The 25062-nt window shown below is 41.1% G+C and overlaps 1 protein-coding gene across 1 annotated transcript in view; it reads left to right on the forward strand.

Annotated features, from left to right (window-relative positions):
* Positions 1-25062, forward strand: part of LOC135497201 (arginine-glutamic acid dipeptide repeats protein-like) — a 93860-nt gene that overhangs the window by 14465 nt on the left and 54333 nt on the right. Inside the window, exons 6-10 of the mRNA XM_064786946.1 lie at positions 3884-3980; positions 14452-14605; positions 20171-20304; positions 21962-22061; positions 22748-22846. Coding sequence (XP_064643016.1) covers positions 3884-3980; positions 14452-14605; positions 20171-20304; positions 21962-22061; positions 22748-22846 — 584 coding nt within the window. The remainder of the gene's footprint in view (positions 1-3883; positions 3981-14451; positions 14606-20170; positions 20305-21961; positions 22062-22747; positions 22847-25062) is intronic.

Below are 25062 nucleotides of genomic sequence, written 5' to 3' on the forward strand. Positions count from 1 at the left end.
ATTTTCAAACGTACAAAAAATCCTTTGAAATTATGATCTGAAAAATCGGTTGATGCGACGACTGATCCTTATTTGAAAATGCATTGTGGGTTATTCGAAAAGAAAAAAAAAGAAATCCCATTTCACAATAACAATAGAATAATTGTTGAAAAAAAATGAAAACTGGAGGAATTTCATGTTCAAGGTTATAATATTATATTGCAGTATCTACATGTATATGGCTGTAAAACTTAAAGGCCTATGCCGTTCATAAAAAATTTGAATTTGTAATCGAATTTAAAAATGTCCAGTTTGCGGAATACGTACCAACTATATAGATTTCAACATTGTCATTGTGTAGACTAATATACAAATACTATGAATACCAAGTTTAAACAAATTTTTATTCACAATAACTGCACTACAGCATGTGTATTAGTGGATTTCTATTCAACTGGACCATAAGTAATTACCAACAGCATACCCCTTTAATATAACTTTTGCTTTTTGGCTATAGCACAATGAATTTACAATCCCTAGACAAGGAAGTCAGTCATAACATGAGGTGGTACTTCTGACATTTGTCTGAGGTTTTTACCTGACAAATTTGAGACTTGATAGCCCAGTAATCCTCTCGTATCTCTAACATCCCATGAAATCTATATTCTAAATCTGACTTGAAACCCGCAGAGTGTTAACTTCTCATTTCCAGGCTGATCATGATAATAGCACTGTGTGCAGTTTATAGATGAAAAATCATCCATAATTTGTTGCCTGTCATGATGTGTGTATTCCTTCTACCAATGACTCACACAATTTGAAAAGCCCCTTGTGGACCATTAAAACTCTATACCATTCAACTTCTGCTGCATGTCATCTCACAAATATTGTTTGAGCTGTACTTAATGGTACTTCTGAACGCCGCTTTCGATAACAAATGAATAATCTTGTTTTGTGGCTCAAGGTTACAGATAGGTGAAGTTGTGGTGAAGTATTTTCTGAAGGGTACACACTCTAAAGCCCCTTGAACCTTTTGCTCTGCCTTGTGAACTTTATAGACAATTCTATCTTTTTGACCTAGTTTAGACATGTTTGAAATGTACACTAACGTCCTGAAGTCCTTAATCTTGCCTCTCTGGCCTTGAGCATGGCCCCTTTTTAAATGTGAGCGAAATCCTCTTGAAAATGGTGTGGTTAGAATACACGAGTATTGGCAAACAAGTTATGGTACTGGTTGTGGATTGAAGGTCTTAAGGACTAATATCTGTGTGATGTTACAATTGGCTTGGCTCATATTCTTCTAAAGAGTCATCCTGACAATATCAGGCCATTTCACTCGATACATACTTACTCCCTCGGAAACATGCGTAAGGAGAAGTCGTGTTGTAGGCCCTGTTTGCAAGAAGATGAGGGGTACAGTGTCTCTGTGATGCTTGTCCCGTCTACCTATCATATAGAGAAACAATGGGGACACAGGGGTACACATCCTGACAATATCAGGCCATTTCACTCGATACATACTTACTCCCTCAATGCGGAAACATGCGTAAGGAGAAGTCGTGTTGTAGGCCCTGCCCTGTTGGCACGAGGATACTAAAACATTAGGAGTGTTGTGTTTGGCAGACATTTTGTGTGTGCCGGAAGTTATCTGACCAGAAGTGTAGGCCTCCCCCAAGGTGCTGTAGCATGATTATCATGACAGGCCATCATCAGATGCTATCCTCAGTTAACAGTAGTGTAACCTGTCAGGTTCTCCTCTGTTTATTCTTGAGTTCACACAAGAGATACTGTTCAGCATATTCCCTGATTGTGTTTGTTCCACCCTTAGTAACGCGATTGCTTCTGCCTTTTATGTATAACCCCTCCGTTGATTTGCTGTCAACTCTGCATGGTATAAACCCCTACCTGGTAAGGCGATTCTGAGATCTCATCAGGTGAAAATTACCAGTTTCTTTTCCTCAAACAAATTATCTGTTGTAGTTTGCCTTTTCCTCACCAGGAGGACTTGTAGTCATCATATTCTGACATCTGTTCGGTTCTTGTTAGAAGTGCTGAGGTTCTGTGCATTAAAGAGATCCAGTCATGGCACAAAATCCTTATTTAGACCAGCTGAATGTAGTATAACTAAATTAGTGATTACCAGCAGTTCATTGACTGGAGTCCGTGATATTTTGCTGTTTACCCAGATATCCAGCTCACATAATCAACTACCTGAGGGGAACTTGAAACTGCTTAGACTTATCAATGGAAGCTCATTCCCACCTTAGGTTTTAACCAGGCTGTTCAAAACTCCCCCTTTTTATTAAGCGTTTTGTGATAGGTTTCCTTTAATGCCTCTTTATACAATTCTCTGCAGCAGTGGATGGTTTATAGAAGCAAGTGAACCTATTGTATCGATCCGTGTGTACCAAGGCCATTCACATGCTCCTCTCATTTATTGTATGTAAAAGGAAGTAGGAATTCACACGTTCAGGTTGATATTTGAAAATATCAGAGAACTGTAGTCTGATGACCAGTAGATGCCAACACACGATATACTGGGTTACTTTTTGAGTTATTCCTAATCCCAGGAGTCATCAGTCCCTCAACCCAAACCACCCCCCACCCCCACCCCATTTTGGGTTCGTCCAAGTTTTAAGAATAGTACCTGTTCAACTTCCAGTGACAGTTTCTTGAATTTCTTGTTTAAGATTTGCTGATTACGACAATAAATTATAAAATCTTGGATGAGCCTTTGGCTGTAGTGGCGATGGGGTGGAAGTGAGCTTCTGGCATCTGTGGCCACAGAGCGCACTCTTCATTCACCTGAACCGGTGCTGGTTTACTTCTTGGGAACTAAAGGTGTTAAAACAAGCTGCTGGTTTCACCTGTACATGTTGGTAATCGCCAAGTGATCTGGTAAATCCGCTTCTACTATTGCATTTTATGGTGAGACTTCCGTTCTCAAATGCCACACAGGTCGAAGCGAATACTTGACTGGTGCTGCCATCTTTGAGTTTATTGAAGAACTCTTTTCCCGCCCAAAGTTTGATTGATGACTTCCCCTTAAAGGGAACTGGAACCGCCGAGCGATTTATTCAACTTTTCGACTTTCACCGCCCGAGAAAGTAAATTTCCAACTTCCTATTCGAGTTCAGATTTGTAGCTCCGCCCCCAGTGCCCGAGCATGCGCAGTTCAATTTGTTATTATTGAGAATCATGTGAGAATCACGTGAGTCATGCGATCTTTCATTCATGAGTTTTCGTAGTAAATTCCATAGTAGTGACGTCACTCAATGATTGACAGCTAGGCGCCATGTTTCATTCATGCCTCGTTCTGATCACCCGATACGCCGGAAATGAAAACAAGGTCATACGAACTGGCTTGGCGGTTTCAGTTCCCTTTAAACCCTCTGTGAGTCTGGCTGCAGAGTATATTACAATCTTGTGTTGACCTTCATTTCTAATTTTACACTGTACATAGATAATTTGACCATCTCTCTGTTCTGATGTTTTTCACTGCAGCTAGCCTTTGATACTAGTAGATGTAGGAAACTAGTCTTAATTACTTCACCAAGGCTTAAAGGGACAACTTGGGCATGTGATTTACCTGGCCAGGAGGATAATGTGCCAACTTGACACCATGCGCCGCCACTTGTAGTACTACACTGATGCCGTTCTCTGATAACGATTTTCACCAGTGTTGGAGGGCAGTTTGGGGGTCTGGCTTGCGAATTTCAGGCAGACCTTAGGTTACACCCCGTTCTAGTGCATTGTTTATTTCAGCTCAAAGAGTTTTCATTGATCCTGTTTGGAGAAGTTGCGGCCCTGCTGGAAGCCATTTTTGCCAAAAAACAACGTATCTTATGCCCAAGTTGACCCTTTAAGCTCAAATTAACCTGTCCAAATCTTCCCAATTTTTCAGATTCTTCATACGACTTGGAAATCCAAGATCCGCTAATCCGATCGCGAGAGCTCTTCATCTCGCATTCCTGTGATACTTATCCTGCCTCCAGTATAAGGTGAGTCATCATTTGCCACAGATAACGAGTGTCCTAACGGGAAGGGTAAATTTCAGAAATGTCTGTATTTTAAAGTTTCAAATGGTTCTTCCTTTATTAAAGACATTGTCCCAACACTAATAAATTTCAAAATTGCCGTTTATAGGCACAGAATCTGTACTATCCATACCAAGTTTCTACAAAGTTGCATGCATGATAACGCAGCACTAATAGCCAAGCATTGTGTATAACTGCATTTCTATTTTCCTGGACCATCAGTTATTACAAAAGGCATTATGGCAAATTTAGTACAGTAGAACCTCTCTATTAGTATTAAGGACACCCTCGGGACTGACAAGCACTGTCCTTACTAGAGAGGTGCCCTGATTAGAGAGGTCAAATTGAATGGAAATACCCAATTTGGGACCAAAACTAGTGTCCTTAATAGAGAGGGTGTCCTTAATAGAGAGGGTGTCCTTAATAGAGAGGGTGTCCTTAATAGAGAGGGTGTCCTTAATAGAGAGGGTGTCCTTAATAGAGAGGGTGTCCTTAATAGAGAGGGTGTCCTTAATAGAGAGGGTGTCCTTAATAGAGAGGGTGTCCTTAATAGAGAGGGTGTCCTTAATAGAGAGGGTGTCCTTAATAGAGAGGGTGTCCTTAATAGAGAGGGTGTCCTTAATAGAGAGGGTGTCCTTAATAGAGAGGGTGTCCTTAATAGAGAGGTGTCCGATAAGGGAGGTTCTACTGTACCTGTCTAAAATCATTATTGGACATTTGTGCAGATAATTGATGGACACAGTGTTCTTCTCTATCAGATCAAGTTATGAAGCAATTTGGTTGTGTGCTTTATGCTTTAAAAGTGCTCAGACGACTGACTGGTCCTTTAAGGTTTTCACATGGACGGCGCCAAGGAATAAATAATCACCAAGTTTACTGGAGGACTTCAGTGGTTCACCTCATGAATATAAAATAAAGTGGAACCTCCCTTAGCGGACACCTCTCTATTAAGGACAATCTCTCTATTAAGGACAATAGTTGTAGTCTCAAAGTGGTTTCATTCAATTTGACCTCTCTAATCAGGACCCCTCTATTGAGGATAGCACTTGTCAGTCCCCAGGGTGTCCTTACAGAGAGGTTCTACTGTACACAAAATCTCACATAGACTCTTGGTCGATTAGTGTATGCACTTTGCCAGCCCAACTCCCTGAGATACAGACTCCAACCAGCTTACCAGAACATAAAATATGACTAATCAACTCGATGAACCGGCCATATCATGAAAACATGAGGCCATTAATGGCCTCGGAGGCAGTTCAGCGGCCGCTAGAGTATAATGAAGAGGAATTTGTCACAGTTTGTTGATAATATTCGAGTCGGTTGGCAGTTCGGTTGACAGTTTGGCGGAAAGATGCATTATGATGAAAATTGCCACTTGCCATTATCAAGTGCCAATGGTTGCTGTTCTATCCCGGTGTATACTGTCATTTATTATGATTATACATACAGTAGAACCTCTCTAATAAGGACACCGTCCGGACTAAGAAGTGCTGTCCCTAATAGAGAGGTGTCCTGATTAGAGAGGTCAAATTGAATGGTAACAACCAATTTGGGTCCAAAACTTGTGTCCGTTATAGAGAGGTTGTCTTAATAGAGAGGTGTCCGCTAAGGGAGGTTCTGCTGTACTTTGAATTTGAAGCAATTTTGTGATTCCTGACATTGTACATTTACATCCCCCGTAGATTGTTTTAAGTGAAGTGTTTCCTCCAATATATGTATGTTTTCAAAGGTCATTGGAAGAGTAGGAAATGTCTATTTGGCAATAAAAATTAGACTTTTCAACTTTTCAAGTCACTGATTCACAACATGACATATTGGCCAAGTGGATTTACAAGTGTGGTGGTCACATGAATGGCTACAAGGCAGATTTTCCAGGTTCAACCCTTTCCAAATGACTGGAGCTTTGCAGTGGAGATGCTGGTAGATAGTGAGCCTCACCAATAGTTGTCATTATGGCCTAAGTAACGAGCGCTAATGTACATGTATGATAGCGGATATGTTTATCGGAGATATCCGGCTGTGACAGATTGATGATTGCCCCGGTGACTTGGATGTGTTGTCGATATCTTGCAGTCATCACAAACATTGAGAATCCAAGAGGGTAGGGTTTAATTGGTTTGTCTTAAAGGGTAACTCGTGTCAAATTTCACCATATAATGTTTTAGCTGTTTTTGACTAATGACTACGTCACTTTCTCATAAATCGGTAAAGTTTTCGAATCGAAATGCACATTTTCTAGAAATTGATGGTTTTAATCCCGCCCAGACGGCTCGCTTCGATGCCGTTGAAATTGTGCTTCGCCGACGACCTTTTCGTTGATGACGTCACAACATGAACATTTTCGCGGTCGCGGTGACGTTTACATTCGATTAAAACAGCGATTTTATAATAAATCTAATCAAAAATGGAAAATTGGAACTTTACATTTGTGATCGACAATTAAAAACGGACGTATTTCCGCAAAGTTGTAAATCACATCATAGTATCACTGGTTAGGGTTAGGTTGGGTTTGACTGGTTTATTTTAACGGTTGGCTATGGTACCATCATTTTGGCTAGAACCTGAAATCCTAAAGCAATTAGAATTCCTTCAAAATGAAGTGAATGCTGATTCAAAACCTGGGAGGCTGTTCTCTGGAAAACAAAGAACAGACTCCCACCTTTAAAATTGGCATTCACTTTGTTTTGAAGGAGATTTAATTGCTTTTAGATTTCAAGTTCTAGCCAAAATGGTGGTAGCCATACACCTTTCCAGAAATGGGGTGCCGAGTGTCCGAAATAGTGATGTCATAAGGGGAAATAAGGCCTTATGGTGGAGGGTCAAAGGAGATAGTCATGGTTGACCAACACGCTTGAATGCCTTTAATGACGGACAAGGGGGAAAAAGTTAGTTCTAATGCAAGCCACCAATTTCGGGAAGCATGTAAGCCAACCCTTTGAGGGGGTGCAAGAAATGGCTTGGAGCAGACTTCAAAAAGTCTTCTCCCATGCATGAACATGGACCTGGTGGGTTTTGTCGGGACCTCATTGAGCATGTTTTCCCATTTCATTACCTATCATTCTCACTAATAGTTCACAAAGAATGTCAACCAATAGAGCATGTCATGCAGCTATACATATTGATTACGGAAGGGAAAAGCCATTTAATGTGGCTATTTGAACTGGTAATAGTAAACAGTCTTAATTGCACATGTTGGCATTATCTGATAAATGGCTGAGCAGGCTAATTCCTCGAGACCAAGCTGGTAGACCAGGAGCCCGGGAGGGGAGGGGGGGATTCAACCTAGCTGAAAAGTTAACTAATTTCTATGTGTGTCTCCAGGCTCCCTAAGGGTCACTGTCAAAGGATATGAACGTCCGCCGCTCTCGTTTTGGTGGGTGTGGTCTGGAGGAGATAAATAATTGAACCCCAAAATAGGCTCGAGTATCTCGTTTATTAACTGCACAAAACTTGTGGCAAAATGTTCAGCATATTCAGAAGAATGACCAATGGCACACATCACTACATCCACACATCGATTGGCCCAGAAAATGACATTTGCAAGATGAGTATGCTACCTTTAAGAAGGTGTCAACACTACTGAAATATTCATACTCTGTGTTAGATTGTGGCAAGTATCAAAAGCCAATTTAGACAACATGGCGTAGTACACATAAATATTATTTGTGCTTTGTGTGAGCGTAAATTGCTTGCTTATTGCTAATCCTTTTATGTACATACAAAGCCAATCGATATGGTGCATTTCTTTTGCAACGTAACCCTATATGTCTGTTGCTGAGGTTATTGTATGACAAATCTCAAAGGATGGTTGAGTTTTGTGGTGACCCACTACCAACATCATAAGCCTTGTATAATTTGAATATATATACAGCCCAATTCACAATTGACATCCCTAATTTTGCATCATTGACGTGTTACCCAGCGCGTAGGTCGCACATAATTTATGCAAAACATGGAGATAAGCGTGTCACTGGTGCGTCACGGGGATGCAACTTGGCGCGTACGTTGCACGTCACTGACGCGAAGGAGGGCAGAGGTCAATTGTGATCTGGACTGTAATATAATTTTGAAACGAAAAAGTTCAAACTGAAGCTTTTTTTTCAAGAAGCCTTGAATTTAAAAATACAGTCAGTTCCATTGATTACGTGTACCACTGCTATTTACAAATATCTTGTCCTTCATGTTATAATGATTACTGATTACGTGTTCAAATTCATTGTAGACACAATGCCTATGCATACACACCACGAGTTTTATGCTTTTTTGCGGGAAATGAAAAGAACTTGTTGAAAATAGCCTGAAGTGTGGTGCAAACAGGCAATTTAAGTGGCTGCAACCTGTGACACTTGGCAGCCACATTCCATCCAAAATACAGTCCAAATCGCTATTGACCGCCGTCCTTCTTCGCGTCATTCCCGCGCAACGTCCAGCGAATTACGTGCCAAATTGCAGTATGTATTTGGTATGTATTTTCGCAATTGGACATTTTAAAAAATCAATTACAAATTCAAATTTTTTAACACGAACAGCATAGGCCTTTAAATTTCATGCACTCAACTGAAGTGACAGTAATATGAGTTAATGGAATTTTTAAAGCTTAATCCCTGTGACCAATGTTAGGTAAGCCAGAATGCTGTTGTTGATCCGCAAGAAATTGTTGTTAACAATGTTCAACTGTATGATTTGATTATTGATTAACATGGGTACTGGTCTCTCTCTGAACAAATTGTCTGGCTCAGATATATTTTTGGCGGCTGTGAATAGGTTCAGAAAGAAGGATTTGAGCTTATATTGTGTAGTATTTATCTAAAAACAGATTATCATTTCCTTTTATGTGATGGCCAAGCCTGGTCTGGTGACTTTAAGGCCTATTGGGCCTTCATACAGGCTGCTTTAAGCTTAGGTGACATGTTATGCCTTTGGCTTTCAGTCTTGTCACAATGAACTGACCAGGCCTACAACAACTTTTACAGGTCCAGGAAAAACCAAACAATTTCCTTGGTGGCATTTCAGAATGAAACTCAAGGAAATGTCAGAATATCCATTTGATTATATGAGGCCAACAGTTTACCCGAGATTCAGTTTGCGCTGCTGCCTTGGCCATAATTTCGACATGAAACACGAAATGAATAACCTGAGTGAAATCCGGCCTGGCATAGCAATATTTGCATTTCCATGTCAACTCAAACACTGCCTTGGCTGAGCTAAATCTGCCTCAACTGAATTAATACCCCCAAGACTGCCCTTTGCTCACCATTACACAGTGCTTTTTTGTCTGAACTCGGAAAACCCCTGTGTAAATGGGCCTTTTGAACTAGTTTTCAATGTTGCATTTTTCAATCATTTTCCATTGCATTATTGTCTTGTTCAATTCAAGCAGTGAGTACTATGCAATTGCTCATCACTAGAACAAAAACGCAAGTTTTGGAAAAGACGTTTCTGAAAAAAGTAACAAAGTTTTAGATTTGCTCACCCTTATGAGATTAATCTCTGATTACATCTTTGTGCACTATGTTGTTCTGATGTATTTTCAATAGGTTAAACTGTTAATAGTGATTCGTTGATTGTGATTATCTGCCAAATGGGATAAATTAATACTTGGATCAGTGGAAAGAATTAAGCAAATACCTAACATAAGATAGGTATAAAGAAAGTTATTTGTAAGTAAGTTATATGCGGGTTGTAAGTAGGCTAGGCCTTTCGACGCAGACCTTCAAAGAAAGGCCTGGCAGACGTGGCAAGGTTAAGAGAGTGTCGAATTTTTCAGAGCAATAACTTGCATATGTGGCACTTGCATAAGAAAAGCTAGTTTGAAGGTGAGTAATGTCAATTTCTCTTAGAAAAAGCACGGTTTAGTGGGTGTCTGTTTCTTATTCAAGGTCTTTGTTTAGAACAAACTGAAGCTGTCGATCGACCCCTGTTCCCAGAGTGAAGAATAGAGCGCAAAGCTGTAAAAATAATACATGTGACCCGTCACAGCAAAACCAGGTGCATGTCACTCTGAGCTTGGCAGGTTGATAAGGACTGTTTATTCATTTCTCTATTGTCTGCCTTTTGTGAAATATGAGCACATCAATTTCTTCCATTATCTCCTGGTTTCATTTAGGCTCATCTTCTGTGCAACATGTGCTTGGTTTTGCTGTGACTGGTCACATATGGTTATTGGGCTAGAGTACTCCAGAATTATTGGTCACATTTTACAATCCCCGATCGGAAATATTGTAGTTTGATCACATTGAATTATAAAACGTTTAAACTGTGGCACTTATTTTGTCAATTGATGACCTTTTTTGGGGCATGATTGGGGATTGTAAACTCTTTCTGAATTATTTGAATAGCATTGAGTCTCTTTCCAAAAGGTTGAACCAATGACTTCACATCTGTGACTCGCTCTACCAAAACTAGGCGCTTGTCGCATCTGAACTCGACAGGTTGATACGGACTTGTTGTTCATTTCCCTATTGTAGACCTTTTGTGAAATCTATTACAAACTGATTTGGTCACATTTCACAAAAGGTCTACAATAGGGAAATGAACAACAAGTCCGTATCAACCTGTCAAGTTCAGATGCGACAAGCGCCTAGTTTTGGTAGAGCGGGTCACATCTGTGTGTCGTGCACTACACAGACGGAGATTTCATAAAGACATGTCGAGGTGATACATAGAATTAAGTTGAAACTACTCACTCCTCTATGATAAGTAATGATCCAGTCCTCATTTGTAGTTATTGCCTTCACTACTGCGTTGGCAATAATGCAAAACAGGAACTCTGACACATGGCATAGATTTTGTGTGATGATACCACTTCCACCACCGGCTGCCGATTCAATCTTGCCTTCCCTAGTGGTGCAAGTTGGAATATTGTCGACATCGCACATCTTCTGGTACAACTAGTGGGAATGGCTAATATTTATAAAGACTAGTAAATGCTTTTACTACAGTTTTCTACGGAGATGGCTAGTGTAAATGTACATGAAGTTTAAAGGGTAACTCGTGTCAAATTTCACCATATAATGTTTTAGCTGTTTTTGACAAATGACTACGTCACTTTCTCATAAATCGGTAAGGTTTTCGAATCAAAATGCACATTTTCGAGAAATTGATGGTTTAATCCCGCCCGGACGGCTCGCTTCGATGCCGTTTTCGTTGATGACATCACAACATGAACATTTTCGCAGTCGCAGTGGTTTACATTCAGCGATTTTATAATAAATCTAATCAAAAATGGAAAATTTGAGCTTTACATTTGTGATCAACAATTAAAAACGGACATATTTCCGCAAAGTTGTAAATCACATCATAGTATCACTTTAAAGTAAAAGCATTTTACTACAGTTTTCTACAGAGATGGCTAGTGTAAATGTACATGAAGTTTAAAGTAAAAGCATTTAATACTAGTCTTTTATAAATATCAGCCAATATCCTAAGCCAAACGAAGATTCACTTTGTGAGTGGCTTGTCACAAGGCTAAGGTCACATGTAAGGAAAAGAAGCACAAATGCACAGTCTCTAGATATGCAGCCTTTAAGTGAGAAATAGCATAGACATACATAGAGACTACATATCATCGACTTCAAAGCTTTACCAAGATTAATATCATTGGTGATATTCGTTGCTTGCAGGCTGAACTGTTCCAACATGGCATTCCTTTGTGAATTAACATGCTTGGTTTCCACATACTGTTGAATGTAGTGCACATGGCTGTATTGGTAGAGCTTCTAAGGTTGTTAGCCCCATTGGCAATTCATTACAAGTAAACTGCTGTAAAAACAGGTGAAGATTCACATGTTAAAGGAGTAGTTAGGTGAAAGGTGTTGGCAAACAGGTTAAATGAGCTGCAAACTAGATCTTCATCAGATTGGTACAAGGTTTACACTATGTCCCAAAAAAGTAGTAACTATTGCCACCTAATAATCAGTGCTTGAACTAATTAGTGCTCATCAGGAATATTTACATTAACCCTTTAAAGCCTGATCTTGACTTTAGTCGCCAAAGAAACACCTCTCCGTTCACCCGACCTCGACTATAGTCGGTAAAACTCACTCGGCATCCCTTCACATAGAACACCTACTACAGCTTTGTGTAACTGAGGTATTCCGAATGATAACTTTGGTTACGTACTGCGGTAGCTGAGCATGATTTTCATGTAAGGTTTTCTAGGGTGAAAATTAGAGTTCTGTGAGTATTTTGGCATCAAATGTGATGTAAACAACATTTAAGGTTTTCTAGGGTGAAAATTAGAGTTCTGTGAGTATTTTGGCATCAAATGTGATGTAAACAACATTTTCCTCCAGGAATTTGGGCTTCTTGGGGTGGTATTTCTGTGGAGACACGGGCTCCAAAGGGTGAAAGTCATGCTCCCTATGAGATTATTCAGGCCACAGTAATAGAAACAGTAGTGACACACACTGAACTGTTGGGTGGAGCTTGGAGAAAACCTTTCAACAGCATTATGGGTAGAGTGCTTGGAATCTAAAGCATCTCTGCTTAGAATTAGGAATAAGAGACACTTTGTGATGACTATATCGATTGTGGATACAAGTTTGATTACCAGGGGAGGGAGCAGTAAATGGCTTTGCGGATTAGGGGTTCTTAGATTAATGGGACACGCTCCCACAGGTCATTAGCCCTCCGTGAAGTTGTCTGCTGATAACTGATATTTGATCCGATGTGTATACTAGTCAGCATAAGTCCAATACTGTCAGAGAAGGCCTAATAAAAAGTAATGTCATTTTATAGTGTGTGCCCAATTTGGGGTTTCATTTCCTAAAAAGACAAGATATTTTGAAACTCCCAAATTCTGGTAAAAATAAAATGGACTGATGGTCACCAGATACAGCAACCCTTTCAGCAAAGCTCAATGATAATTTAGCTAGGCCATGTTTTGTTGCTACATATTTATTATTTATACCTGTATTTGGTGCTTTAGTTGAAGGACACAAAAATAGTGACATTCTTCGAGATTAGTCAAGAAATAAACCTTCACCAACAGAGCAGAAAATGCCTGTATTGAATACACTGTGCTGTTGTACATAATTTATATATTTATGTACAGACTGTTTTTTCGTAACCATGGTTACTAGCATGAAAAATTGTGTTAATAGGTCATGAAACTAAAGTCCCGGCAAACGGATGATTCTTGTTGCTGCGACCTGGAATCGTGATTGCACGCAAAATCGTCCATTTGCGGTTGTCATGCCTGTGCCAGCGACAAGAATTATAGATGATCACACCAAGTTGCGACCAACAGCATTTCCTAGCTTTGCCAAAAGATACGACATCTTTTTGTCATACATAGAAGTGATCATAATTGCAAGTTGCGGTAGCAAATATCGCTGGTTTGCACAGCGTTTTCGGTCTTTAAAAACCAAATTTCAAAGAAATTTGACCAGTATAGTTTGCAATCCAGCGCCCCAAACTATGCGAACAAAATATTTATGAATGGACTACAGTCCAAATCACAATTGTCATCCCTAAATTTGCATCGCGTGTAAGTCGGACGTAGGTTGCACGAAACATAGGATGGATGTCATTTGTGATTAGGACTGTATACTTGAATTTTTAGGTGCCACTCTCGCTCCTAGGAAATTATTCAAATGTAGCAGCCTCGAAGGGTTAAATTATATAAATGTGTTGAATAATGGCAATAAACTGGGAATTGATACATAATTTCATAATGACTATGAAATAAATGGCAATATGACACCAATCCAGCCATCACACATGTAAACTAATTATTATGGTCATAAAATGACGATGAATTATTCCGAGTTGGCTATTATTCTGTATCATAGCTTAACCCTTCTGCTTTCACGCGACTGTAGTTGATAGCTAGACCAGGAACGTTGTCCAGTCTCCCTTGTCTGAACCCGATGTAGTCAACCTTTCCTAGTCCTCAACCACAAATTCTTTAACTTTAAAGTGATTGTATGGCTCTTTGATGTAATTTGTTAGGGGATGATTTGGGGCTTCAGAGTACTGCCTGGTTGGAGTAAGGCATGGCATGTCAGGGAAAAAAACCAGCCAAAGGTATTTACTCTGACAGTGGGGCCTCATGATAGCCATGGTCAGATACCTGCGCCACGCCACCATGGCTCAGTGTTCTCCACAAGGCTATTTGTCAGGGTGGCCCACCCTACCTTGGCAGCTTAATACCACCCTACCTTGGAAGAGCCACCCTACCTTGCTCTAGAACTTGTAGATGGTTTCTATAGGGCCACCCTACCTCAAATTGCTGGCCACCCTACCTTGTGTTGCACACTGGTAAAACGTTTTGAAAAACAAGAGTATCAGCCTACTTGAGAAAACCCTGTGGAGAACACTGATGGCTGCATCTGGATGTATTAAATTAATTAAAGTTAAAAATTTTGATAAAAGCGTTTCAGGTCACCTTTAATTTTCTTTTCTAAATACCCCTTCTTTTGTGTCGTTTCAGAGGCAAGTGTACTGTTCTCCACTACCAGGATATATTTGCTGTGAAGGACTTCCAGCCCCTGCCTGATACATTCTTCTATATCTTCGGTTATAATTCAGCCACCAAAAGGCTGGCGACCACACAGGGAGAGATTCGGGTCGGGCCGAGCCATCAGGTAAGAAAAAAAATATTGATGATACTGAAAACATGAAGTGAAATGATCCCGTTTGGTACCCACTGCCCGATATTGCTATTGAGATGATAAATGATGATTACAGTGGCTGTCCATACGCTTCTTCAGTGGTCAAGGTCACCAGAGTGTCGTCTGATTGCTAGAGAGAACTGAGGTACTAACACGTTCGCTGCCGAGCCACGAATATACTTGAAACTGGTTCCTGCTCCATTGCCAAGGCACGAGTATATTCGGAGCAGTCTATGCGTTATTCCATGTATTTCAAATGACTGGCAAGGGTGAATACGCTTCCCTTCTGTAAAGCATCATGGCATATACATTGATTTTAGTGTGTTTATTATGCACTAGGTGTGCTCTAGGCTCACGGCCTACACTCGTGGTGTGGCAATGGAGCAAAACGCAAAACCTGGCAAACGCTGCAAATGGCGGTGCGCTCAAAAAATGGGGCAGCAGTGAACGTGTTAACACACCAGTAATTGTCTAAAATTCACAGTTGGGTGATAAGCTGCTGGCCATTAATTTGGCACCTTCCTCTTCAGCATCAGCTCTGTGTTTTTAAAAGCACAGAAGAGGAGTATTGCAATTTTCAATGAGAGTTTTTCGTGCCATAACATGCCAATTTGAGTTGCTGGCGATGACTACCAGCCTCGCCTTTGACCTGAGTCCATCGCAAACTGCTGTCCAATTGGATGGGCCCAAGCATAGACATCAGGTCAGGTGCAAGGAATCTTGATTTTACACCTCGTTCAAAGAATGTGAAAGTCAAAGAATGGGAAAGGATGGCAATCGAACCCACTACACTTCAGTCATGAGGCTAGGTCCTAATTAACCACTAGGCACTCCCCTCAACATGGAACCAAACTTCAGCAACCTGCGATGAGGAGCGGTGCTTACATTAGCAATGCCAATGAGATGCGGTCGCTCTCCCCCAGGCTGATCATTATAATTCCCTGCAGGCCATACCCGTAACACTCCATAACGCAATCACTCCCCAAACCCCAATATGCACAACACCTAAATCATTTTTCCGCCGCGCCCTAACGACTAAATAAGGCCATTAATCCCAGTGTGCAATTAATGACTAATAACCACGACACTGCCATTGGCATCGCAATGAACTGACAATATCAATTTAACTACAGTCGGTGTCAAATGGGGTTTATCAAGTATAACTGCAGATTTTGTATTAAAGAATACAGAAGTGTACAGAACTAATGGGTACTCTTGACCTGGTAGAATTAATGAAATAATCTTTACGGATGGTGTGTTTCCCGTGTCCTATTGACATATTAGGTTTTCGAGAAAAAAAACTTGAGGGGGGGGGCACAAAACGAACCAACGCCAACAATAAGGGTGATGAGCTGACTATTTACTAAAGGATGTACTCTCATCATCATCATCATCATCATCATCGGTTAATTGTCAAAGGTCTACCAGTGAATTTTTCACCTACTCTAAAAGCCCCAATGTGTGTAGTTCGTAGCATCTGCATGAAGAAAGTTATTGGTAAGGCATCATTTAACATTGTTCATGACTTGCTTGGACATTTGAAAATACAATGATTTCCTTTGCTAAAAAATAAATCTTCTGCAGCACTCTATAATGTATTGAGATATGGTGCATTTTAAAGATGGTTTTGGTGGCTACAGTCGGCCCTCTGCATGAGGAAAAGCGGTATCACTAATCTGTTTGATATGTACAAATGTTAGGGTGCCCAGTGATTATCTTTTTGCCCAGAAGAAGTTTGTCAAGGGGTGATGAGAGTGTGTGTAAGTGTTAGATGATCTCATTGTCATCAGTTGTTGATATTATGCTTATGGGATTAACGCCCGGATGCAGAGATGGCCAGTCGAGGTCTTATCCACAGTGCCACACATGAAATTAAAGAATGTGTACATGTAGGTCACGCTAAATCATATGCCATCGTGGTAAAAACGTGCATTTCATCACATCCAAACCAACGCATTACGTTTCCTCATCCCGGAGATACTCAACAAAATGGCCGCCCATTCCTCTGGACCGCAGACAATGATCCCCACACGCCATCCACTCAATAACTCTCCACTTATCCCATATCCTGCTCGAGAATGACCGAGTGAACGCAAGGAACCCGGGCGGGAATAGAGCCGCTCTAATTTCGTGAGATTATAGCTCGAGTCATCGGAATAACATGGAGCGAGCGTCGGCAGATTGCCCCCGCTGTGCACATCAGTGTCGATAATCAGCAACACAATGAGAGGGGAGGAATGAATACGGAAGGACTTGGCCGACTGTGTGTTTGGTCATTAGATTCCTATCAACATCACAGATCCCAGCGCTTACAGTGACTGTGATTATCAATCAACATTGACCGCCAGTTGAAACACATCTACTGAGACTCGGTGAATACAATAAATGATTATTGGTCAACATCGGGTATTATGGTAGGAAAGTGGTCTGCAAATATTAATAATCAGTGCTTTTAGAACATTTCATTTCAAGCTATGGAATGAGCTTCCAAATAGTGTTCGTGGCCAGAGTACCCTGGGTCGTTTTAAAACTGCACTAAAAACTCATATTTTTAGCTCACCTCTTAGCAGAGGTGAGCTTATCCCATACCGTGGCGTCCGTCGTCCGTCGTCGTCGTCGTCGTCGTCGTCGTCGTCGTCGTCGGCGTCGTCGTCGTCGTCGTCGGCGTCGTCGTCGTCGTCGTCGTCGTCCGTCGTCCGTTAGCAGGGCACGTTTCGTAACTGTTAGAGCTATTGAGTTGAAACTTGGTACACATGTACCCTTATGTAATGACACCTGGGAGACCAAGTTTCGGTCCGATTCGTTTCATGGTTTGGCCACCAGGGGGCCAAACGTTAAAAGTGAAAATATGCAATATCTCCCTCAATAGTAGTCGGGAAATTTTGAAAAAAATATGGTAGGTACTTCTAGCAAAGGTGCATCATATATTCTCCGGGTTTTTGATTTGACCTCCTTTTCAAGGTCACAGAGGTCAAATGGTGTAAATTGGCCGTTAGGATGTAACGATGGCACGTTTCTAAACTGCAATGACTATTGATACCAAATTTGGTACACATTTACCCCTTAGTCAGGTGATCTCAGGGACCGAAGTTTGGTCCAATATGATTCACCACTTGACCACCAGGGGGCAAAATCCAAAAACCTTAAAAATGTGATTATTCCTTAACTTCTTGCCCGATTGCCACCAATTTGATATCATGGGTACATCTAACCACCATACAGTATATGTCACACAGGTTTTTAATTTGACCTTCTTGTCAAGGTCACAGAGGTCAAATGGCGTAAATTCGCCGTCAGGCCGTAACAATGGCACGTTTCTTAACTGCAATGACTATTGATCACAAATTAAGTACACATGTACCCCTTGGTCAGGTGATCTCAGGTACCGAAGTTTGGTGCGATCTGATTTGCCGTTTGGCCTCCAGGGAGGGGGCCAAATCCTAAATTCTTCAAAATGCCATTATTCCTAGTAATGACTTGCCCGATTGGCACCAATTTTATATCATAGGTACATCTAATTCTAACAACCATTCAATGTGTCACCCGGGTCTTCTTTGATTTGACCTACTTTTCAAGGTCACAGAGGTCGAATGTACTGTAAATTGGCCATTTTGGGGAAATTGTAATTGCTTGGACCTACATCAAACCTAACACTACATGACACAAGACCATGCTCTTTATCCATCTTTCCTCCACATGAGGTGAGCACAATGGCCCTGGCCATTTCATTAAGAAATTCTTTCGAATCCTTTGCACGTTTTTTTTTTTTTTTTTTAGTAATGACTTTTATTCTATCATGTATTAGTGTTATGTTTTATTATAAATTGTAAAGCGCTTAGAAGTTTTAACAACGTTAAGCGCTATAAAAATGTTTTTAATAATAATAATAATAATAATTTCCATGGAAAGAACACAGAACAGCAGGATTATGTGTTGACACCTAATGATGATTCATTTGGGATCATTGTCATCAAATAACAATCTAGAAAAATACAACCAGTAAAGTGTGATTTGTTGGATGCGTGGGTCCTATTAGGTTTTATCAGGATCAACCTTCTAGGCCTACTTGTAATATTGCTGATCCGAGCCATTTAGTACCTCGGAAGGATTGCTATCAAACAAATTGTGCTCATCAAATATAATTTATTAAATGTGATTTGTGTGTGTGGGTTGTTCTATCAGTTCCAGTTGTCACATTATGACATTCAATCTGTTGACTGGATTCAAATTTACTGAATATTGTCTATACGGCTTCATTATTGTACACAATAGTCTAATCAGGAATTGTTCACATCAATGCCATCAGTCTTCTCAAGGGAAGTTACGAGATCAGAGGTGAACAACATCAGGCCTAAAGAAGCCATGGACAACTGTTGACAATCTCCAGTTAATTTGTAACCAGTGAACAGATTGAATGTCACAGTTTTATATTGAACGTCACAGTGCTATATTGAATGTCATAGTGTTGTATTGAATGTCATAGTGTTGTATTGAACGTCATAGTGTCGTATTGAATGTCATAGTGTTGTATTGAACGTCATAGTGTTGTATTGAACGTCATAGTGTTGTATTGAATGTCATAGTGTTATTTAACGTCATAGTGTTGCATTGAATGTCATAGTGTTGCATTGAACGTCATAGTGTTGCATTGAATATCATAGTGTTGCATTGAACGTCATAGTGTTGCATTGAACGTCATAGTGTTGTATTGAACGTCATAGCGTTATATTGTAAAAATGCCTGGATGGCTGAAAGCATTCACCATGAGCTTATCCTGTTGTCAAGTATTTCTCGCTCAGTCATAGCATGGTGTGTTTGGTGTGCCAGATCTATGGCGATGAATATTATTGACAAGATATATCTCCCTGACGCATGATTGGCAATACCGTGGTGAATGTGATACTATATGGCTGTGGTTTTCCAATTTATGTGAATGAATTTGACTGTGAGGGAGGCTATTATTTTGTATTAGTTGATGAAATATGCTGTACTTGGTTGTTGGTGCCGAGGTGGTCTGGTGATCAGCCATGCATATTCATGGGGGTTGATGAAAAAGTTGGTTTTTTTGAGAGTGGGAGTCAATTTGTAATTTGGCTGCTAAAAAATAGGCAATTGACGTCATCTTTTGCTATATGGAGCATTAATGTTGCATTTAAAAACTGTCCACTGCACACACTCTGCGATTTTAGCCATAAGATAATTATTTCAGCAAAAGTCGCTGCTGATAGTCACACTGGTCCTACGTTAACTTGGTGGATTACGTGGACTTGTCAAGGCCTTTGTCCAGCTACAGTTTGTAGGGGCCTAAAGGGTGTTATCTGTTTCCGTCCCTCATATAAAAATAAGCTGGACAAAGGCCCTGATGTGTCCATGTCAACTATCCAGTTGTTCAGCAAGTGTACATAGAACCAGTCTGATAATGCAGTGTAGTGTGTGCGCGTGGCATGAGAAAGAATCTTTACAGGTTTAATAGTGAAGTGGCTTGCCCATGGTCATCAGCATTCAGGAATACATGTTTTGATTACTAACTCATTGCAGGCTCGGCTCCCCCTGTACCAGCCCAATATCATGCCGGCCAATATGCCTGAGAAGCCGGAGCTCCTCGAGAAGATGCTCTGGCAGCCATCTTGTATCGTGGATGGGGATCTCATGATGTACCTCAGGGCAGCAAGGTAAATATTGTGTGTGCTTTAAAGAAATGTGGTCCTGAGATCATATAGATGGTGATATCTCACACCTTTCATATTTTGTTATTTCGTTGATGATTTCACAAAGTGACCGATCAGCAAATTTTTCATTTTGAGAAAACTCCACTCAAAAATTCCGTATAGTTTGAATGACTCTGTGCATTACATATGAAAGAGTATAATGGCACAAAATGCATGAATAGAGGGTAAAGCGTCATAGAATTGACATCGGCTTTGAATATCACCATGATTCATGTGTAAGTAGACATGGCCAGTACATCTCAAATAGCGCTGTTATCTCAATTTCAGGAAAATTACAGACTGGTCACTTTGTGAAATCATCGACGATTTAGGGGGCATGACCTTGTTCATACGAAAAGAAATTTTGATTGGGACATTAGAATAGCTAAGGAAACCAGTTCTTGTCAAAACATTACACAAATTAATCACACGGTTCTTGTTCAAATAGCAAAGTAACATAAACTGTTGTGTTTTGCATGAGGCGTGACTGGTCCTTTAAATCTTCAAAACATTGTGTTCAGTTGCCTTATCGCGGGCCCATGTGACAATTTTCAGTTGACATTCCAGTATTCAGTGATTCTATACACGGCTAATGGTATGTGTAAACAGAGAAATCCATTTCATGTCAACCGGAAAACAGCCTTAACAAAATCTTCTGAAAGCCCGTCATTCTGATTTGTATCAGCGGATATACCTCGCCCGCCATATGGCTGTCTTCGAGATAACGACGCGTTATAACACGCAATGTCACTTTACGCGTCTTGAGTATGTGATGTGTATCCTACGCTAGATTAAGATAGCTCCTTAATACCCGATATTAAGATGTGTACGTTACACTTTGACACCGTGAAGACGCGCCGAGCCCACTTTGATGGCTCGGTCGATATGTCATATCCGCGACAATATGAAATCAATGCGACGTCGTCTTCGTTAACTCTCGACGGATTGGCCGCATAATGAGAGATTAAATCACGCTCAATCTTGTCGTGGGACACACAATGGAAGATCGGTTGTTTCCGTGTTTAGTGGAGTAAGAGGCTGCGTGCTGGGTTGATATTATGCACAATCGTGGTAAATTAACCGTCAAGTCCATTGTGTGGCTTTGATTGTCCTTCGGTGGGAGAAACGTTATAATAGGATGGTACTGGGGCGCATAAAGACCGACAATCACATCCTATAGCATTGGCTGAGCAGGTCAATAGGCATGTCCGTGTGTTTGGCAAGAAACGATTTGGTTCTTTGATCATTTGGTCATTCTTTCTTCTGGTTACTTTGGGCTCTGTCATTCAAATTTTAAATCTGAACAAACGGGGGGGGGGGGGGGCAACTATTTTAAGATGTGAACAAGCAGGATCATTGATTTGTCTGATGACTATCATGTTCACCTCAATTGGGGACGTTGGGAAAGGCACATCAGTCTTCGCACATCCTTTGGTCTGGCAAGCACATATGACGACACATTCTGTCTTTACAATTGCTTGAAACACACCTGTGAGACAATCATGGAAAATTTAACACTTAAGCCAATTCGAGCCTCTTCACCAGCTTCTGTGTGCTGTTGTGACAAGTGAGTTTCCCAAGCCTGCAAAGATGATCACAGTTGACATGTTTCTCATTCCAGGAGTATGGCAGCATATGCTGGGATGTGCAATGGTGGGTCGACGGAAGAAGGCTTTATCGCAGCATCACTCGATGAAACAACTGCTAATGCCTTGAATACAGTAAGTTCTGAAGTAAACTGTAGACATATGTTACTAATGATGCTGATGTGCTGCTCAATAGTTGAAGCAGCAGTCTACTGCTGGTGCTGATGAGCTGCTCAATAGTTGAAGCAGCGGTCTACTGTTGGTGCTGATTTGCTGCTCAATAGTTGAAGCAGCGGTCTACTGCTGGTGCTGATTTGCTGCTCAATAGTTGAAGCAGCAGTCTGCTTCTGGTGCTGATGTGCTGCAAAATAGTTGAAGTAATTGAATCAGCAGTCTACTGCTGGTGCTGATGAGCTGCCCAATAGTTGAAGTAGCAGTCTACTGATGGCGCTGATGAGCAGCTCAATAGTTGAAGCAGCAGTCTACTGCCGGTGCTGATGAGCTGCTCAATAGTTGAAGCAGTGGTCTACTGCTGGTACTGATGAGCTGCTCTATAGTTGAAGCAGTAGCCTCCTGCCGGAGCTGATGAGCTGCTGTGTGCCTTCTGTGTCGAGGTATAAGATAAGAACTTGTGGTTGTCTACTGCTGAAGGTGAAGGACCTGAGAAAACTTAGCTTCTTGTGTCCACCTCAGCCTGAAGAGTTAAAGTTGTAAGAGAGAGCGATTTAGTGCAAGGACTGTAGCAAAGCGTATTTAATGATGAGTGAAGTGATTTGCCCAATGGTACAAATAAGTTCAATGTGCTTGCCGTCTGCTTCCAGTTACACACGAACTCGTACGACACTGGGAAGAGTCTGCAAGCCCTGGTGAGGTATCCCGTACCAAAGAGCGTTGAGAAGAAATGGAATGAAGAAGAGTCGGTAAGTAGTGATATTTTCCAGTCAATTTGGTGCAGAGGTCTACCGAGAAGGGGTTCCGGCTAAAAGTCGGTGGACCAGCTAGACGATCATTTCTCAATAATATTTTGCTCCCATCATAATCTTGATATATTCATTTTGTGTGATGCATGCAAAAGACCAGTCTACATCTATATGAGGTCATATGACTGGTAGGCTCCTGTCGTTAGGTCATGATTTCTTGATTTTTCGTTGAAAAACCATTCACTTCTTCATTGCTGAAAAGTAAGTTAGTTTAATTGCTACTGTTATCAGATCACCAGTGCATCAGTTTGCTGGAAATGATATTGTCATGCACCAGTCATAAGATATCAGGCTCAGAAAAATGTAAAAGTTTATGGCTATTGACAATAAGTAGTTCTTGGCTCTGGTATCAGATTTTGTGACAATGAACCATGTCTAATGCATTATTTGCTGGCGTAATTTTATGCAAATCACCGAGATCTCCTTTGATCCATGAGGGATCACCGTCCTGTGATCCTATTCACTATCTGTCTGAAGTTAGTGATTGGTGGACCTCAAATTAAGGCTGACTGAATCTTTGCTAATCTCAGTGAGGATTTCGACAACCATACATCTGGAATGGCTGAGAAAGGAGACAGTGTTAACGATGGGGTGTCTGGGATCTGTTGGCTGTCTTGTGATCTGTGAACTGTGTGGGAACTGTGAGCTGTCTTGGAACTGTGGGCTGTCTTGGATCTGTGAGCTGTGTGGGAACTGTGAGCTGTCTTGGAACTGTGGGCTGTCTTGGATCTGTGAGCTGTGTGGGAACTGTGAGCTGTCTTGGAACTGTGGGCTGTCTTGGATCTGTGAGCTGTCTGGAAAACTGTGAGCTGTCTGGGATCTGTGAGCTGTCTTGGATCTGTGGGCTGTCTGGGATCTGTGGCCTGTCTGGTACCTCACTTTGTAATCTAAGAGTCCTGGGTGAGAGTCACTACTATCACCAGGCTGTCTATCAAAGTTTCAAGTGAACATCTGATCTATTATTCCCGTTTGGCTGATAGCTTCGGTTCTGACTGATCAGGGTGTCACTCCCATACCCCCAAACCTCCTTGCTACTGAACATAGATTCAGATGCTGAAAAAGTTGCCAGTATTGATTGACAGATGGCTTTGTTTCTGTTTGACCAATCATTGCCTGTGATCAGGTGCGATCACATAATCTACAATGTCACCAAGGGCACTGGTGTTTGTGGGTGAAGTCACACGCACACACAAACAATATGAGTGGAGTGAAGATCAGCATGTGGTCATGGTGTTCATGATGAACTCATACCAATGTCGCCACCTGATGCTGGAAAGAAGTCCAGTATTGGTGTAGTGATATCGGTGATTGGAATATGAGCAGTACTAACATGTGTATTTTGTGTGCTCTACCCCTGGCCATCCGGAAGCTTTAGCGATTGAAAATTCTGCTCATGACCAGCAGAATTAGAAAATCAATTCCTGAGTGTTAACCCTTGATAGGTCAAGATGAGCCTGGCAGAATTGATTTGAATGCTGGTTTCAGATTTTGTCAATTTCATGTCAAGTTTTTTGTCGCAGGACCATCTTGATGGTAAATGTTGTGTAGTTGTTTCGACAGTCTCACCCTATGAATACAGGATTCTCCGCAGTGAGTTTTCTCAAGGTAGGGTGGTACACTTGATATTCAAGCAGTTTTGCCAGTGTGTAACACAAGCTTTGGTGGCCAGCAATTTAAGGTAGGGTGGCGACATAGAACCTGAAATTCTAGAACAAGGCGAGGTTTCTGCTTCCAGGGTAGGGTGGTAAACTGCCAAATTAGGCCGGGAAGCCCTCACAATTGGCCCTGTGGAGAACGCTGGAATAAATATCCTGAAAGCTATCGTTCTCTGCTGTTTGTCATGGCACACCACATAATCTCAAGTGAATAATGAAACCTTGGTGAAAAGCAATGTTTTCTTTGATGACACGAGGATGAGCGTCTCACATTTATCACTATGTGATTCTCCTATGTTCCTTAAGATCAGGCCAAGCGATTCGTATTTCTGGTTCTTGTCTTCCAGATGGTTTAGTATGTACTATTTGGCTTATTCCTGGTAAACTGTTTTGCTTATGGTATTTGCCACAATGAATTAGATGAAAGTAGCGTACCCTTTCAAAGGCATGATGACATTTGCTCATGAGATCATTTCTGTACCAAACAAGGAGACACTATGA

Source organism: Lineus longissimus, chromosome 12, assembly GCF_910592395.1.
Source record: "Lineus longissimus chromosome 12, tnLinLong1.2, whole genome shotgun sequence".
NCBI lineage: Eukaryota > Metazoa > Nemertea > Pilidiophora > Heteronemertea > Lineidae > Lineus > Lineus longissimus.